At 54.3% G+C, this 17180-nt stretch overlaps 1 protein-coding gene across 1 annotated transcript; it reads left to right on the forward strand.

Annotated features, from left to right (window-relative positions):
• Positions 1–1149: 1149 nt before the first annotated feature.
• Positions 1150–16541, forward strand: DEDD2 (death effector domain containing 2). Its single transcript, XM_055551957.1, has 5 exons — positions 1150–1392; positions 2000–2366; positions 4185–4304; positions 7408–7548; positions 15343–16541. The coding sequence occupies exons 2-5, from the start codon at positions 2039–2041 to the stop codon at positions 15732–15734; spliced, it is 981 nt and encodes a 326-aa protein (XP_055407932.1). The 5' UTR covers positions 1150–1392; positions 2000–2038; the 3' UTR covers positions 15735–16541.
• Positions 16542–17180: the final 639 nt, after the last annotated feature.

The following is a 17180-nucleotide window of genomic DNA, read 5'->3' on the forward strand; positions in this document are numbered from 1 at the left end:
TCACTTATTGGATGCCTACTGTGTGTCTGGCCCAGGACTGGGTTTCAAGAGGTGACAATTGCCATAAGAGAGGGGATTCCCTGGTGACTCAGAGGGTAAAGAGTCTGCCTGCAATGCGGGAGACCTGAGTTAGATCCCTGGGGTGGGAAGATCCCCTGGAGAAGAAAATGGAACCCCCCCCCCAAAAAAAGAGAAAGAAAATGGCAACCCACTCCAGTGTTCTTGCCTGGAAAATCCCATTGATGGAGAAGCCTGGCGGGTTACAGTCTGTAGGGTGGCAAAGAACCATAAAGAGAGGGGAAGGAACTCTTCCGAGGTTACTGCTATAGCCAGTGCGAGGCAGGACCCAGGAGTCCCAAGGGGATGGGAACCGGTCCCAGAACCTGTCCCAAGATACTTGAGGGCCCTCACCTTGAGTCACCCAAGTGGGGAAGGGGCAGGATGGCCACAACGTCCAGGGCTCTGCCGCAGGGTTGGTGGGGGTGGGGGGTGGTAGTGCTTAGACATGCAGCCTTGACACCAACTCTCTTGATATAGACCTGCTTTTGTCAGAGTGAAATTGGTAGATGCAGATTAGAGAGGGGTATTGAGAGTTCCCTGTGACCTAGGAGGTCAGAGATTTTAAAGGGTTTTGGGGGCAGGGCGTTAGAGTTCCTGGAGGGGATTCTGACTGTAACGGGGGAGTCATGACGGACACATCCTGAAGTACACAATCAAGATGTAGGGGCCTATTGCAATCAAGAAGGAGGTACTGGCTCCTTAAATGAGACGGAGAGTCCTAGCCTTGACTGAGGAAGGAATTTATAGAAGAGGAATGTCTGTTCGATGAGGTGGGATTCCAGTCAGGATCACGAGATGGCACAGACGGGGTATAGGTTGCCAGTAGAAGTAAGGGGCAGTCTAATGGAGGGAAGTCCAAGTCCTGATCATAAGGGGTCTTGGCACTACCCAGAGCCAGGACGATCGTGATTATGGTCCTTTGCCACGGGCAGGTGAAAACAGTGGTAACGTGGGCTTCTAGGTCGTGATTAGGAGGGGGTTGTAGTCCATGACATGAGTAGTTTCAGCAGGTCGTGATGTGGGGCAACAAGGACACTGTAGCTCTAGTCGACCCTGCAAAAGGGTACCACCAACTCCAGCCCGGTTGCGGCGCCACTTTCGCTCTGCGCAGGCGCAGCACAGGCCTGCCAGACACTACGGTTGGGGGCGGACCCAGGGGAGGGGCCTGGAAGCTCTGCGCTTGCGCTTAAGGGGCGTGGCGGTCGCACCTGCGCGAGTTGGGCGAAGGAGGAGGGGCGAGGTGACGCAGGCGTAATAATAGAGAAGGTGCCAGAAAGATCCAAAACAAGTGGCTGCGGCCGTCGCCTGGGAGTCGTGAGACGCCGGAATTCGGTAAGGCTATAGAGAGGCCTACAAGCGACTAGTGGCGGGTAGACGGGACCACCTGGGTGCTGGGGAGAGGGAGGTACCGCCCTTCCAGGGCAAGAGGGTCGGATTCGGACAGCGCCACCTGTGTGGGGCGAAGGGCGGCTTTGGTCGGTCTCATTGTAGGGGACAGAGGGTCACTTTCGGGCGGTACCACTTAGGTTGATCTGTATGGCCGATCGGACAGTACCTCTGGACGGAGCCAAGGAACATGTCCGGACAGAATTGCTCACAAAGGGCGATTGGCGGGGTGCCCCGCGTCGGGCCCCCAGGCTTGTTCGAACCGAGTCACTTGCTCTGTTGGGAGGCTTGTTCGGAACATACCACCTAGGGAGGGGCCCTCGGGTCTGGCCAGTCCGAGTGGTAGGAGGATGAGCGGCGTCTGGAGTCTGGACCTGTTACTAGGGGACCTAGGGCGATACCATTCTCTTGTGGCAGAGGGGGGAGGCTCCAAGGGCTGGGACTGAGGATGGCCCTGCCCGGCGGGACGCGGCTGGGGACACACACTGGCGGGGGTTGAGGTCTGGGTCCCGCGTCGCTGACCGCTGCCTCCTGCTCGCTGTGTGGGTTCTAGGCCCTGGTTCTGAGCTTGCTCTGCCCCGCTCCCCCGGGTATGGCGCTGACCAGGTCGACCCCGGCCCCGAGCTGGGAGGAGGATGAGTGTCTGGACTACTACGGGATGCTATCGCTTCACCGTATGTTCGAGGTGGTGGGCGGGCAGCTGACCGAGTGCGAGCTGGAGCTGCTAGCCTTCCTGCTGGACGAGGTCCCGGGTGCCCCCGGCGGCCTGGCCCGCGCCCGCAGTGGCCTGGAGCTGCTGCTGGAGCTGGAGCGCCGCGGGCAGTGCGACGAGAGCAACCTGAGGCTGCTGGGGCAACTCCTGCGCCTACTGTCCCGCCACGACTTGCTGCCGCACCTGGCGCGCAAGCGGCGTCGGCCAGGTATGGTGGAATGGGAGGGCGACCGACTTCCGCTGGGGAGAGGGCCTTGCTTTTGCTGGGCCTCCCCAGTGCCTGATATGAAGAGAGCCATATCAGACAGTATGTGTCTCATCGCACTTTCCTCCTCCCAGGGTATCAATGAGAAACACAAGAGGGAGGAGGCATGGCTTTGGGAGGGGTGAGCTTCTGAAATTTGGCCACGTCAGTAGTGATGTTTGTGGCCACTGTTTACGGAGGGCTTACTTCATGCCGGGCATAGCAGTAAGTCCTTCTTCATGTGTACTATCACCTTATGACCCCCCACCCCCACCCCAGTAATCCTAAGTGGAAGTCCCGTCAGTGTCCCCACTGTACAGGGAAAGCACAGTAGGTTCAGAGAAGTTAAGCAGCTTGCCCGCATATAACGGTTGAATCCTGTGTGTCCCTGGGAAATAGGGAACAGGAGGTACAGCTTGATGAGACTGACAAAATGTTTGTTCCCTGAGGTTTTCATTTAGTGGGGGTATCAGACTATAGTGGGCTTCCCTAGTGGCTCTGTGATAAAGTATCCGCCTGCCAATGCAGGAGACACGGGTTCGATCCCTGGGTCAGGAATATCCCCTGAAGAAGGAAATGGCAACCCACTCCAGTATTCTTGCCTGGGGAATCCCATGGACAGAGAAGCCTGGAGGGCCACAGTCCATGGGGTCGCACAAGAGTTGGAGGTGAGCAGCGACTAAACGATATCAGACTATGAGACAGATGGATGACTTATTATTACTGTTATTTTAGTCTATGAAGATAATTTTATTTGAATGATTTACTTTTAGATGTGGTTATGGAAAGACTGAAACAGAAGAGTGGAGCAGAGAGTAGGAACTGTGGAGTGTTTCAGAGTGAAAGGCCGCCCCCTTAAGTTTTCATAACCAGTTAAGTCCTTTCTGAGAAGGTGACGTTTGAACTGAGGCTGCTGTACTGCCCGAGTGTCTAGATCTCAAGAGGAAAACATTCTAGGAATAGGGAAAGACAGACTGTCTAGTCCTGAGGTGGGACTGAGTTTAGCACTATCCGAGGCCAATGTGGCAGGAGCAGAGATGGAAGTAAGGGCAGAGAGTAGTTGAGAAGCCGTGTCACACAGGAGCTTGCAGATAACACAGCTGGAATTCAGATCCTGCTAGTTTGTCTCCAGAGTTAATGCCCTTAACCCTTGTAAGGGAAGGACTCCTAGAGCAGTCCCGAGCAGGTGAGGAGCCCCTTGTGTGCTGAGGCTGTGAGCTCTTGAGCCCTCGGCTGGGTTACTGGAGGTGCTGTGGCTAGTTTGGGGAGGGCGTTTGTGAACTTCCCTGTCTAGGGTAAGCCCATGGGGTTTGGATAACCAGGAGAAGGATAACCTTAAGGCAGAACTGACAGCATTTTGGGAAAAATGTGTCTGGAGGTCAGGCTCTGGAAGAGAAGATTTGCGGAGCTTGCAGGGGCCTGCCTACTCCTTAGGGCCTCAGGGAGACCCAGGGGTGGTTGGGGGTGGGGAGCGCGTAGGCAGCGTTGCCTGAATCCTGACCATAACTCAGCTTACAGAATAGCTCTGACAGTTGGTGCTGCTGTAGACATGGATTGGGTGGCCCCAGGAGGTGATGAGTCTTCTATCCTGGGAGGCACGGAGCAGTTACTGGGCTGGAGGTGTTTGAGGAGGAGTGGCTGTCTGGGCTTTGACCTCTGGAGAACTCAGGCACCCTGTGGGGCAGGCTTTCATCTTTGGGGGGAGGGGTGAGAATTGGAGGCTGGGCCTGGGAGAGGCTGGAGGTTTCAAATACTTTTTTCCATCCCCTGCCCCATCCCCAGTGTCTCCAGAGCGCTACAGCTATGGCTTGTCCAATTCTTCAAGGAGGATGGAGGGCAGCTGCCGTCGCCGTCGCCAGTCAAGCAGTTCTTCAAATGCTGAGCAGGGTCAGTGGGAGACAGGTGAGTGTCCCTCACTGGCCCTTCTGAACCCTCATGAACCTACCTCATCTTGACCCATCAAGAAAGGAGCCTGAGGGGTGATTTTGCCTGTTTCTCTTTTAAATGTATATATTTATTTTATTTTTGGCTGTGCTTGGTCTTCATTGCTGCACTCGGGCCTTCTCTAGTTGTGGCAAGTGCGGACTGCTCTAATTGGGGTGTGCAGGCTTCTCATTGCGGTGGTTTCTCGTTGCAGAGCATGGACTCTAGGGCGCACGGGCTTGAGTAGTTGCGGCAGATGGTCTCCGTAGTTGCAGCTTGTGGGCTGTAGAGCACAGTCTGGATAGTTGTGGTGCATGGGCTCAGTTGCCTCAAGGCCTGTGGGATCGTCCCAGATCAGGGGTCGAAGCAGTGTCCCCTGCATTGTCAGGCGGATTGCTTGCCACCAGACCAACAGGGAAGTCCCAATTCTGTCTCATTTTTGCTTTGTGCTTGTGTGTGGGTTTGTGTGTTTATTGCTGCAAAAACCTGGGTCCAGAAGTAACCTGTGCAGTTCTCTTGTGGTTTTTTGTCATTTAAATGGCATCACCTTGTAGGTGTTATCCTTCACACAGCTGTCTTTATTGGATGTGTTCCTGAGATTTATTCACATTGGGTTTTTAACTGGTTTTGTTACATTGCCATGGCAGTGAATTTATCTATTGTCCTCCCTTCTCCCAAGTTTTTAATCATTCAAATGTAATTTCAAATATACAGAGAAGTTGAAAGATTAGTTCAGTGAACTTGTTCATATCTTTCACCTTGATTCAGTAATTTTAACGTTTTGCCAGTTTTGTTTTGTGGGTGGGTGTGTGTGTGTGTATGTAACTCTGGGGTTTTTTATTGAACTCTTTGAAAGTAAATTATAGGCATCAGGACACTTTACCCCTAAATTAGCAGGCATCTCCTGAGAATCAGGAGATTGTCTGATACCACTTCAAGACCATTATCATACCTGAGAAAGGGCATGAGCACTAATCCTGTGGTATCCTAATGAGCCTGCCTCAGATCTTCTCGATACTGTCTGGAGTTTCAGGACCCACTGACAGATGTGTTGTTGTGCACTCAGTTGTTAGTCACCTTAATCTCTACTATAGAACCCCCACCCCCTGCCACCGGGTACCTTTTTCTTTATTTCCTCATGACATTGACCAGGCCACTTGTTTTTTAGTGTCCTGATTGTTTCTGGATGTGTCTGATGATTTCCTGAGAGTATCTTTTAACTTATACCTCTGTCCTCTGTATTTTGGGAATGGTGTTTAGAGAGTTGGTTAGATTCAGGTTATGTGGATTTGGCCAGGATGTTCCTTGGTTGATGCCGTCAGCTTCACATTGGAGCACATGAGGAGACCTGGTTTTCCTTTTGTGAGTGAGCAAGTTTGTTTACCTGGTTATCTGGTATATTTGCCGTTAGTACAGAGGTATTTTTCCCTTCGTGGTTAGTAGATAATCTATGGGATGACATTTTTACCCGTCCTGTTCCCCAGCAGCATCCCCAGTGGGTTTAGCAGCCGTTGGAAATCTTTGCCTGAGCCAGTTGTACTGGTGTTCTCACAGTGATGATTTTCGGATTCTCTCCTGTGTCTGTTACCTGGCATTTTCTCAAAAGGAGTTTTACTTTTCTCTTTGCTTCTATCCATCCCTCCCTCTCTTTTTTAAGTGAGGAGTGTCACCATGGACTTATGTATTCTTGTGTGTTTAAAGTGTTAGAATCAGTTATTCTTCCTGATGTTCAAATTGGCTAGCTCCTGTGTCTTTTTGATGTGTCTGCTTCGTTCTTTGCTTCTTGGTTTGTAGGTAGGACTGCAGGATGTCCTGGGTTCCCTTGTATTTTCCTTCCCCAGCCCTGGAATCAGCTGTTTCCAGAAGCCTGGTTTCTCTTAGAGGCAGTGGTATTTAGAGACCAAGATTCAGGGGCTGAGTAGGTGCATTGTTTCTAGACTCTTACAGTGAACCAAACTAGAAACTGTGCCTTTAAATAAAAATTCATGTTAGTATTTTCAGTTCAAAATTAACATTACAAGGACCTTTTTTTGTTTGTTTTCCTGACTGCACTGAGCTGGCTTGTGGGAATTTTAGTTCCCTGACTAGGAATTGAACCTGCATCATTGGCAGTGAAATCACAGAGTCCTAACCACTGGACTGCCAGGGAAGTCCTTACAAGGACATTTTTATCTTACACTGAAAGTCTTGGTTCTTGGTAACATTAAGACATGGACTTATTTGCTTTATTTTACAACAATAATAAAACAATTTCAAACTTAAAAAGTGCTAACCATGTCTATTAAATGAAACATAAGATTTTTTTGTGTGATTTTTAATTGTTTTCAGAGTATATTCCTACTAAGAGTTTATGGTCACAACATTCTTCCTAGTTACTTAAAATCCTTTTCTCCTGTTGTGTGTTACTTATTCTATATATGTGTAGATTCATTTGTTTCTGTTTAATTTTATGCTCTATTTTGCCTCCTTAATTTTTTGAGTATGTCATAAAACAGTTACATGAGTCCAAAGTCAAATCTAAAATATGCAGAAAATATGTTCTTAGAAGTATCATTTCTTTTGTTGTCTCTTTCCCTCCCAGTAGATAATCAATTTCATTTCCCCTATAGACTTATGATGTTTCATCTTGCAGAAATAGCAAAAAATGTATACATCTTGTTTCCTCTCCTTTTTTATATAGAATGTAGCAAACTGTAGCTACTTGCTTTCTTTCACTCAGCAATCTATTTGGAAACTCCCCTGTGCACTTTTTGTCAGACATTTACATTGTTTTCAAGTTTACAAGGTTAGAACTATAAACAGAGCTCCAGGCTCCCGCAGCTGTTGTCCTGCCTGTTTCCTGGTGTGAGTAGTCAGGGTTTCTTTAGGGTCACACCTGAGGGTGGAGCTGCCAGGTGGGGTGTGCTCACCTGTCCTACATGATGCTCACTTGTCTGTACTCTCCATCTTCTGGCCCAGGAAGCAGAGGGGCTCACCCAGGGTCCCCCAGCCCAGAGTCCAGACTTGACCGCTTCCTTGGGCTCCCATCTTGATGCTCCACCTGTCATCTGGTCCTCAGCCTACCTCATCTTTCTCTCCTCAGGTTCTCCCCCAACTAAGCGACAGCGGCGGAGTCGGGGCCGTCCCAGTGGTGGTGCCAGACGGCGGCGGAGGGGGGCTACCACCACTCCCCAGCAGCAGCAGGAGCTGGCCCGGCCCACCTCAGAAGGCAAAGTGACCTGTGGTAGGTGTTGATGTGTGCCTCGGGGAGCGCATGTACAGTGTAGAGCTGGAGGCGGGTGAAGCAGCCCCCCGTCTGACACCCGGGGGGGGGCAGCGGCTCGAGCACCTGTTCAGCGCAGCAGAATTCTTGCCCTTTCTGTAGCCATCTTGGTGGTCTACCTCCCACCCATAGTCGAAGGATTATGTTGTGTGTAGCCTTCTCCAGGAGGCCTTTCCTGACAATCCCTTACCTTCATTTTCATTTTTTATTGGAAGAGCCAGGCAGAGCCTGAGAGGTTGGGCTTGGCAGGCCTCAGGGCAGATGGGAGTTAGATTTTATACTAGAGGTCAAGTCTTTCCAAGGGGGTTTTTCTTTTAGCGTGGCAGTGAGGTGAACTCTGATTCCATCTAGAAAATCAATTAGTGAATGAGTTAGAATTTGCACAGTGTTTAGAACAGTGCTGGACAGGCACATGCTCTGCCAGGTGTCTGGGAAATACAGGCAACAAAGGGGAAGCAGTGACCTGAGTGGAGCAGCTTCAAGTCTAACACGGATGGGGCTGAGGTCTGGCCTGGGGTAGTGGCATTGGAGAGGCGAGAAGGAGGTGAACCTACGGAAATAAACCATAGGGCTGACTGGACCTGCAGACTTGTTGGGTTGGGTGGGGTAGGGGACTCCGCTCTGCAGACTCATGAAGACCTTCCCATGAGAAGTTCTCACTGTTTGTGAGGAGAGGACTCACTCTCTCACACTCCCACACGCTGCTCTAGTACCCCTTCTGAGTGGGACAAGGCTCGGTCACAGGGTATCAGCTAGTGAGAGGCTCCGGCTGGACTGGGTGGGGGTGGGATCACAGGTGGGAAGATTGAGGGGGAGTGGCGGCACTCTGCATTCCCCAGGAGACCTCAGCCTTCAGTGGGGGCGGGGGGCCTTCCTCCTCACCTGCAGAGCCTCCACCCCTCAGGAGCGCATGCTCTGCCTCCTCCCGGTGCCCAGTTCGGCCCCCCAGGCCCTGGGCACCAAAGCCACCCCATAGCCGAGGCTGCAGATACCTGTCCTGGGTGCTGTCAGGAGGAGCAGACCAGCAGAACCAGACGTGACCCCGGTTGGCCCCCACGTGAGGGGGTGGCTGCTTGGTTGTGACTCTTCCCTAGTCAGGTGGTAATTAGGGCCACCCCGTGGCTGGGGGGCCTGAAGAGTCTCTGCCTCCCTGGGAAGCAGGCCAAGCTGAGGCCAGGGAGTGGTCCTGCTGGTGGAGGCTTCAGTGTCTTGACTGAGGGTGGGGAGGTGGTTAACCTGGGTGTGACCGGTTCCTGATGTAGGGGATGAGTGAGCAGGTCTGACTGCTGACTCACCAGGCAGGGTGGGGCCGGCGTGAGGCTCTCCCCTGTAGGGCCCAGGTTTTCTTCCCTGAAAATGGAGATGGCTTAGTCTTGGGGTGGGAAGGAGGTCCCTCCAGACCTGAGGAAGGGGGCCCCCCCTCCTCACCTGTGCCACCCGTGGGGTTGGAGCCCCCAGTCAACTGCACTCCGCTGAGGGATAGAACCAAAGTGAACTCCTGAGGGCCCCAGAGTGTGAGGAATGGGCCCTGGGGGATCCTGGACTCAGCCACGGGACCTCTGAGTTTCCTCGTCCCTCGTCCACTGTGCTCTGTGCTGAGCGTGCTACTCCGGACCTTGAGTCCTCAAGATGGCCCCCAAGGTAGAGATACCGTCCGCCATCGTGTGGAGCGGGCAGGCTGGGTGAAAGCCTGGGTTTGTTCATTTGGTTGTCACACGCGTTTATATAGCACTGACTATGTGCTCACATCCCATAGACGGGACGGGAGGCCCTGCCCTCACAGGGCTTGTATTCTGGTGGGAGGAGAAAACTAAGAGAAGGAAAAGAGAGACTGACGATGTCAGCTGTGTAGAGAAACCAGCAGGGACAGGACATAGAGAATGATGGGAAATGCAGTTCTAGATGGATTTTCAGGGTAGGGTGGTCTAAGAATGCCTCAGAAGACAGGGAGAGAGGCAGGCGGGTGTGGATGGCCGAGGAAGGGTGTTTCAGGCTGAGGGGACAGCGGGAGCTGAGACCTGAGCGGGGACATGTCAGTGGTGGAGCGGAAGCTGGCGAGCCTGGAGCAGGGGGAGTGCGGGGGCGGTCAGGAGGCCTGGGCAGGAGAGTGACCAGGGGCCTGTCCTACAGAGCCCGTGAGCCTCAGGCCAGGCCTTTTCGTCTTTTAAATGATGGGAAGCAATTGGAGGGCTTGAATGACAGGCTGAGCTTTGCTTCCGCTTCCCCCCGCCCCCAGTCTGTTTGCTCCTCCCCTCATCTGTTTCTGGATAAGAAACAGAAGCAGACAGACTAGCATTAAGAACCTCGACCCTGGGCTCCCCAGCACCCAGCCTCTGCCACTGTCAGGCCATGGTTTCATTAGCCACGTTGTTTTGGAGTCAGTTCCAGGTGTCCTGTAGCTTCATGGGTAGATTTTTCACTGTGTATCTCGAGAAGATATGAATTGAGTTCCCTGGTGGTCCAGTGGTTAGGACTCAGACTTAGCCCTTTCCCTGCAGTGGCCCAGGTTCAATCCCTGGTCAGGGAACTAAGATCCTGCAACCTGCACAGCTCAGCATCTGCCCCCTGTCTTCCCCCCTGCCAAAAAAAACTCACAAAGGAAAACCCAGTAACTTCTTACTCTCAAATGTCTTCTCTGTGCCTAAATGTTTAATTATTCTAAATATTGGTGCTCTTGAGTCTCTCCTAATCTATCGGATCCACCCTGCCCACGAACCACCACCCCCCACCCCCCACCACCACTCCCCTTCCCCCCTCTTGTTCCTCCCCCACCCTCCTTGCATTGTATTTGTTGAAGGTAGTTGTGTGGTTGTGTTTCCCAAAAATTGGATTTTGCCAATTACATTCTGCGATAGGATTGACTGACCATGTTCCTCTGTTGTCTGTTTTTCCTAAAAATTGATAGTTGGGCCTGGAGAGGCCTGATCAGATTCTGGTTTGATTAAAAAAAAAAAAATTTTGGCTGTGCTGTGCGGCTTGCAGGATCTTAGTTCCCTGACCAGGGATCAAACCCCCCGCCCTCAGCAGTGAACGCGTGGAGTCCTAACCACTGGACCGCCAGGGAAGTCTCTTTTTTTTCCCAAGCTCACTTCAGTGGCCTGTGTCCCCACTGTCCCTCCCTGTCCATTAGTTCAGGAAAGTTGAAGGACTTCTGCCTATGCCTTGGGGAAGAACCTGGAGCCGGGGTGGGGCGGGCTGTTGTCCAGAGGAGGTGCTGGCATTGGGGGACAGAGTCTGTCCCGGCTGCTCTCCACTGGGTACCCATCCTTTTGGTCCCCAGCTTTTCCTGTTACTAACTCCCGGAGGGGGGACCTGAGTGAGAGTCGTCTCTGGCTTCCAGCCATATGCAGCACACGGTCTGATACGCACGGTGGCTTACCTGCTCTCCCGGGGCCTGTGTCCCTCAAACGTTCCCCGATTCCCCACTGGAAAGCCCCTCCCATTCCCTTCTGGGGCCCATTTTGCCCCCGAAGAGAGACTGATGCAGTGTGGGGTAGGGGAGCCAAGGGGGTGCTGGTGCCCAGTTGAGTGCAGGAGGCAGGAGCAGCTCTCTTCTCTAAGAAAACCTGGCCCCGCCCTCCACCCTGGGGGCAGGCAGCATTTCCTGCCTGTGGAGAGGGACCACAGGCAAAAGCTCTGTGTTCCTGGCCCGAGGAAACTATTCAGCTACCTCTGGCCTTCCCCCAGTGCTCCCTGGCTCTGTTTCTGACCCCCCTGCTGCTTGGTGTCCTGAGGCCACTTCCTTCCTGCTGCTTGCAGAGGACTCATTACCTGCCAGGCACTGACCTCAGTCTGCCCTTTACCTGCATCCAGCCTTGTCATCCTCACAGTGGCCCCATGAGAACAGGTGCTGGGGTGAGGTGGTTTTATGGAGGAGGCCACCAAGGTGCGGAGATGTGCGGTCAGCTCAGAAGACCCCAGACTTCCCGCCTCCCCAGCCTGCCAGGGCGCAGTCAGCCCGGCCCCTCCAGGTGTCCCCTTGTACCCTTTTCCAGCGTGATCTGCCCGTGTTGCCCCCCAGCCTGTGAATGCCCCAAGTTCATGCTCTGCCTCTGGGCTTTCACAAACACTGATCTCTCTTCTGGGAAAGCTGCTGTTCTCTTTTCACTGCTTGCTTGCCTCAACCTCCTTGTCCTCCTTCATGTTGCACTTCCCAATGTCATTTCCTGGAGAGGTTGTCTCTGATCATTTTGATCTAAATTACAACTCGCACTCTATAATTTTCTCTCCTGACCCTTGGAATGTCTTTTAATTATAGACTTCTGTGTATGGTTGTGTGAGAGGCAGCACACGGTTTAGGGATAGTTGAGAGCTTGGGCTCTTGGAGGCAAGCATCTAGGTTGGAATTCCAGCTCTGCCGTTTCCTGCCTGTGTGGCCTGGGGCAGGTGACTCACCCTCTCTGCCTTAGTTTCCTCATCTACAAAAGGGGACAGCAGCACAGCCTTATAAGGTTGCAGGCATCATCAAAAGGGTCAACAGCTGTGAATGAGTACTTGGTGCAGTAAGTACTGAGTATCACGTGTGTGCTGTGGGCTTCCCAGGTGGCGCAGTGGTAAAGAATCCGCCAGGCAGTGCAGGAGATGCAAGAGATGTGGGTTTTATCCCTGGGTTGGGAAGATCCCTTGGAGTAGAAATGGCAATCTGCTGCAGTATTCTTGCCTGGAAAATTTCATGGACCGAGGAGGCTGGCGGGCTACAGTCCATGGGGTCGTGAAGAGTCAGACATGACTGACCACAGCACAGCACGCAGGGTGTGACCCTCACAGAGTGCTCCTTGGTTGCGGCTCACAGGTCTTCCAGTCCCACTTGTGTCTCCCCAGCGCTCCTGGCACTTAGTAAATGTCTCTCAAACGGAAGAATGAATGGGATGTGCGGGTCCCCCCTGGTCCAGTCCTCCTTCCACCCCCACCGTGCCCAGTGGGCTCTGTGTGAATAGATAGGCTCTCCCACATGTCTAGTAGCCAGCTGTGCTGAGGAGAAATGCCAGCTGTGGGGGGCGGTTCACCTGGGCGGCTGCAGGCCCCAGGCTGCCGGTGAGCCAGGCCTTGGTGGGTGACGGGCATTCTGGGCAGAGGAGATGGCCAGCTCATTCTGTGAGTAAGGCTTGTGCTGGGAGCACTTCCCTTGTGACTGGAGGGCAGGGTATGGAGGATGGAACTGGGATTGCAGGAGGAGACAAGGGAGGACGTTGGCTCGGGCCCAGGTGAGCAGGCACAGGGCTTAGGCAGGGGCCATGGGGGTAGAGGGGAGTGTCGAAATCACAGTTCCTGTTTTTGGGGTGCCTTCTGTGCCTAGGCTCTGGGTCGAATGCTTCATGCGTTGCCTAATTTGATCCTCATGACCCTGTCGTGCAGCAGGGACCTCTTGTTTGTTTATGTTTTTCAGATGGGGAAACAGGCTCAGAGAGGTGAGGTCACATGCCCAAGGCCCCACAGCTAGAGAGTGGCAGAGCCGGGACTCGCCTCAAGGTCTGTCATTCTCCGCCACCTGGCTCTGTGCCTCTGCTGCTGAGCACCCCCGTGTGGCCTTGGACAGGTGCTGCTCCCCCCACCCCACCCCGCCCCCTGGTCCCCTGCTTCCCAGCTCATGCCTGTTGAGGGCCTGGTCAGATACTCAGAGGCGTTAAGGATGTGGGCCCAGAGATCTTGTCTGATCCTAGGATGGAGGGAGCCAGGCCTGAGTGTCGTGGGAAGTCCTGGGGGTCCAGGCTGGGCAGGTTTTCCTAGGCCTCGAGCAGAGAGGGTGAGCTTCCCCTCGAGGCAGAAAGAGGAAGCGTTTGGGGTTTGGGGTGGGAGGAGGAAGTGGGTGGTGCTGAGAAGTTGCCTGGGGAAGCGGGGACCTGCCTGCTGCTTTCTGCTCTGCAGCTGACACAGTCTTTGAAAGGTGAAAGGCCTGACACTCCCCTCCCAGAGCTTCAGCAGCCTCATCTGTCAAAGAGGGTGAACGTGCCCCTGCATCCGAGCTGCTGGTGCCTGCCATTCTGAAGCACCCACTGGTGGACGGTCGTCTGAACAACCCTCTCCAGGAGGGACTGTCCTCTGGTTTAGGCAAGACCCTGGGCTCAAGAGAGGTGGTGACTCATTCCAGGTCACATAGCTAGTGCCTGAAGGCTCTTGGGGCGGGATCAGCTCCACTGACCTGAAGTTGCTGTCTGGGCCTGGGAGGGTCCCTGCCCTCTGACCCTCGCACTGTCACATGCTGCCATTCCCTGCCTGTGGGACCTTGGGCAGGTCACTTCTCCTTGCTTTCATTTGTTGTTCAGTCGCTAAGTCATGTCTGACTCTTTGCGACCCCATGAACTGCAGCAGGCCAGGCTTCCCTGTTCTTCACCATTTCCTGGAGTTTACTCAAACTCATGTCCATGAAGTAAGTGATGCTATCCAACCATCTCATCCTCTGTTGTCCCCTTTTCTCATCTGGCTTCATTTCCTTATCTGTAAATTGGGGGGATACTAGGGCCTGCCTCACAGGGTCGTTTGAAGATTAAATGAGTTCATATGACTCTGCTGCTTGTCATTTCCAGCTTACACCTGATCCTCAGGGCAGCCTGTGTTGTGAGTGGGTATCAGTAGTCAGCAGTCAGATTCACAGGTGGGAGTTCAGTCATTGCACTGAACTGAGGGGAAGTGATACGCCTGAGGTCACATTTATAGGGATGGCCTTGGAAGTCCCATGTCCCACCCCCTGTCCAGAGCTGCCACCTCATTTGGGTGGATGTGGGCAGGGTTATAAGTGACAGACACACCTCAGACTGGCTTAAGCAGAAAGGAAATTGATCAGAGCTGAAAATCCAGGTGCTCCATGTACACATGATGAACTCAGGAGTCTTTTCCTGTCTGTCCCTGGCCTTGTATAGGTCTCCTTCTCCCCGCCCCTGGCAGAATGGCCCCCAGCAGGCCTGGGCTCAGAGCCCACCTACTGGGCAGCCTTTGTAGAACTGAGATCGCCTGCTTCTGTAGAGCCAGCCCAGTTTGGCCTTGAGTCTCCTGGGCCTGGTGACTGCCTGGTGGGTGGGGGGCTGGGGATATGGTTGGCCCCACATGAATCTCACTGTTTGGGGGCAGAAGAGGGGGATGGCTGGTTACCTAAAAGCCAGTCCATTCATTCATGTGTTGTTTCTGTCACAAATGTGTATTGAGTACCTACTACGTGCCACAGGGCTACCTATACAAGTGAACAAGAAACAAAAATCCCTTCAGGGAGCTCACATTGGGGGCAGATAGGTGATTAGCTTGACAGTGAATGAAAGCTCGGGGTGGGTTAGAAGATGCTAAGTGCCGGGGGAGGAAATGGAGCAGAAATGGAATGGGGTCTGGGAAGTGCAGAGGCCCGGGGGGCGGTGGTAGATTGGATAGTCAGAGTAGGATCACTGGGAAGGCGGCGTTTTAACCTGAAGGAAATGAGAGAGTAAGTCCTGCAGACACTGGGGAGAGAAGGGACAGTGGGGAAAGACCATCCCTAGCTGGAGGACGGGAGGGCCAGAGCTGGGTGGAACCTGCGGGGTGTTGGGGGGAGGAGCACGGAGGTGGCGAGGCTGGAGTGGGGCACGTGAGGGGAAGCGCAGGGCCACCAGGTCAGGAGGTAGCAGGTCAGACCACAGGAGCAAAGCCGAGTGAGGGTGTCACCCACACTTGGGTGTGGTTACCAGGAGGAGGAAGGATGTGGGGCCGGGGCAGTGCAACTCATGCTGAGGTGCAGTGGGGAGGGGAGGGTGGGTGGCGGCCCCTCCCTGACCAGTCCCTCCTTCTCCACAGACATCCGGCTCAGGGTTCGAGCAGAGTACTGTGAGCACGGGCCAGCCTTGGAGCAGGGCGTGGCCTCGCGGCGGCCCCAGGCACTGGCACGGCAGTTGGACGTGTTTGGGCAGGCCACCGCGGTGCTACGCTCCCGGGACCTGGGCTCCGTGGTGTGCGACATCAAGTTCTCCGAGCTCTCCTACCTGGACGCCTTTTGGGGCGACTACCTGAGCGGTGCCCTGCTGCAGGCCCTGCGGGGTGTGTTCCTGACTGAGGCGCTGCGCGAGGCGGTGGGCCGGGAGGCCGTCCGCCTGCTGGTCAGCGTGGACGAGGCCGACTATGAGGCTGGCCGGCGCCGCCTGCTGCTGATGGAGGAGGAGGGGGGCCGGCGCTCACCCGAGGCCTCCTGATCCTGGATGCGGCAGGACTGACCCCACCTCCTCGCCTCTGGGCCGCCTCCTCCCTGGAGGATGTGGACCGTCTCTGCTCCTAGAGGACTGTCACTCCAGCGGCGCCGAGGACTGCGACAGACACCAGGCCCCTCACCAGACCCTCCCACAGGATGTGGGCTCTGAGGCCTAAACCACTTCCAGCCGAGTTTCCTTCCCAGCCTCCTCCACCCCCCACCCCACCCTGAGGTGTGTTCCTTCAGCTTCAGGAGGCCAGGGGCTCAGGCATGCAGATCTGAAAGGAAGGGAGGCATAGCCCCTCTCACCAAAGGCCCCTTGCACATTGTCTCCCAACCCTGGGCTGTGTGTGTGCACCCACACTACCCTCTCTGAAACCACCCCTGGGCGCCTGCCCTGGCCTGCTCCACTTACTTGTTTGGCCTTCGGGCTTCTCTCTCAGGATCTCTGATTATATGGTCCCTCAGCCCTGAGCTTCAGTCACACCAGTGGGCACTGGAGCTGGGGTACACCTGGGGCCTGCTCACCTTGCCCACACATCTCTACAGCCAGCTGGGGCTCCACCCACGAACCGGGCCTCCACTTTCTCCTGCTTCCTGAAGCTGGACACAGACTTGCACACACATCTATGCCCAGGGTGTCACGTGTGTGTTGCAGCCACATCAGACCAAATGTGTTGTTTCCTAGGAGGCCAGGGCAAGGATCCAGCTTCCTTCTCAGAAAAGGGGGAGGCAAAGGCTTCGGGCTATTGGCCAAGGCCTTGTACCAATGGCACCAATAAAACTGCCCTGGCTGGGGCACAGGTGGGCAGCAGGGCTGTATTCTTCATGGGCTGGAGGAAGGAGCTGGTGAGAGCCAGGGCCGGGCATCAGTCCCAGAGTTCCTGGCCTGGTGTCGGGCTGGAGGGTGGGCAGGATGCTGGACCATCATGTGCTGGCTGCTGCCCCAGGCTTGCCCTCCTCCGCTTGGCTTCAGTTTCATCTATAGAAGGAGGAGATACTGCCTTGGAATCACAAAGGCTCTCCCAGGCTTACTCACACATGCTTTGCTCCTGTATATTCTGGGGAGTGCTGGCATTTTTAACCCTCAGTGAGGTGGGCCAGCTTCTTATCTCCCAAGGCCAACAGAGTTCCAAGGGTTTGGAAACCAAAGGGCTCAGCAGCCAGTGTTCTGCCTAGAAAGCATCTCCAAGTGGCTCTCCACCCCTCCCACCTTCTAGGTAGTTATCGTAAAACCTGGATCTCTGTTCCTCCTCCTGAGGGCAAGCATTTCTTCCTGGTATCCTATGGCTACAGCTGAGGTTGTAGCTTCTTACTCTTTACCCACTCCTTGTTTAAGACTGCAGGAACTCAAGTTTCTTAGACAATATCCAGGGTTTTACTTCCTGAGGGAGAAGGGGCCCAGGGCTGGGGATAGGGTGGGCAGGGGTTCCCAACTGCTGGCTTTTCT

The sequence above is a fragment of the Bubalus kerabau genome, chromosome 17, assembly GCF_029407905.1.
Source record: "Bubalus kerabau isolate K-KA32 ecotype Philippines breed swamp buffalo chromosome 17, PCC_UOA_SB_1v2, whole genome shotgun sequence".
Taxonomy (NCBI): Eukaryota; Metazoa; Chordata; class Mammalia; order Artiodactyla; family Bovidae; genus Bubalus; species Bubalus kerabau.

Bases quoted from the DNA above. Each gene is read 5' to 3' on its own strand.
- DEDD2 (XM_055551957.1), top strand. From the start codon at position 2,039: ATGGCGCTGACCAGGTCGACCCCGGCCCCGAGCTGGGAGGAGGATGAG. The intron at 2,367-4,184 runs GTATGGTGGAAT...CCCCATCCCCAG, and splicing joins GCGCAAGCGGCGTCGGCCAG to TGTCTCCAGAGCGCTACAGC. The intron at 7,549-15,342 runs GTAGGTGTTGAT...CCTTCTCCACAG, and splicing joins AGAAGGCAAAGTGACCTGTG to ACATCCGGCTCAGGGTTCGA.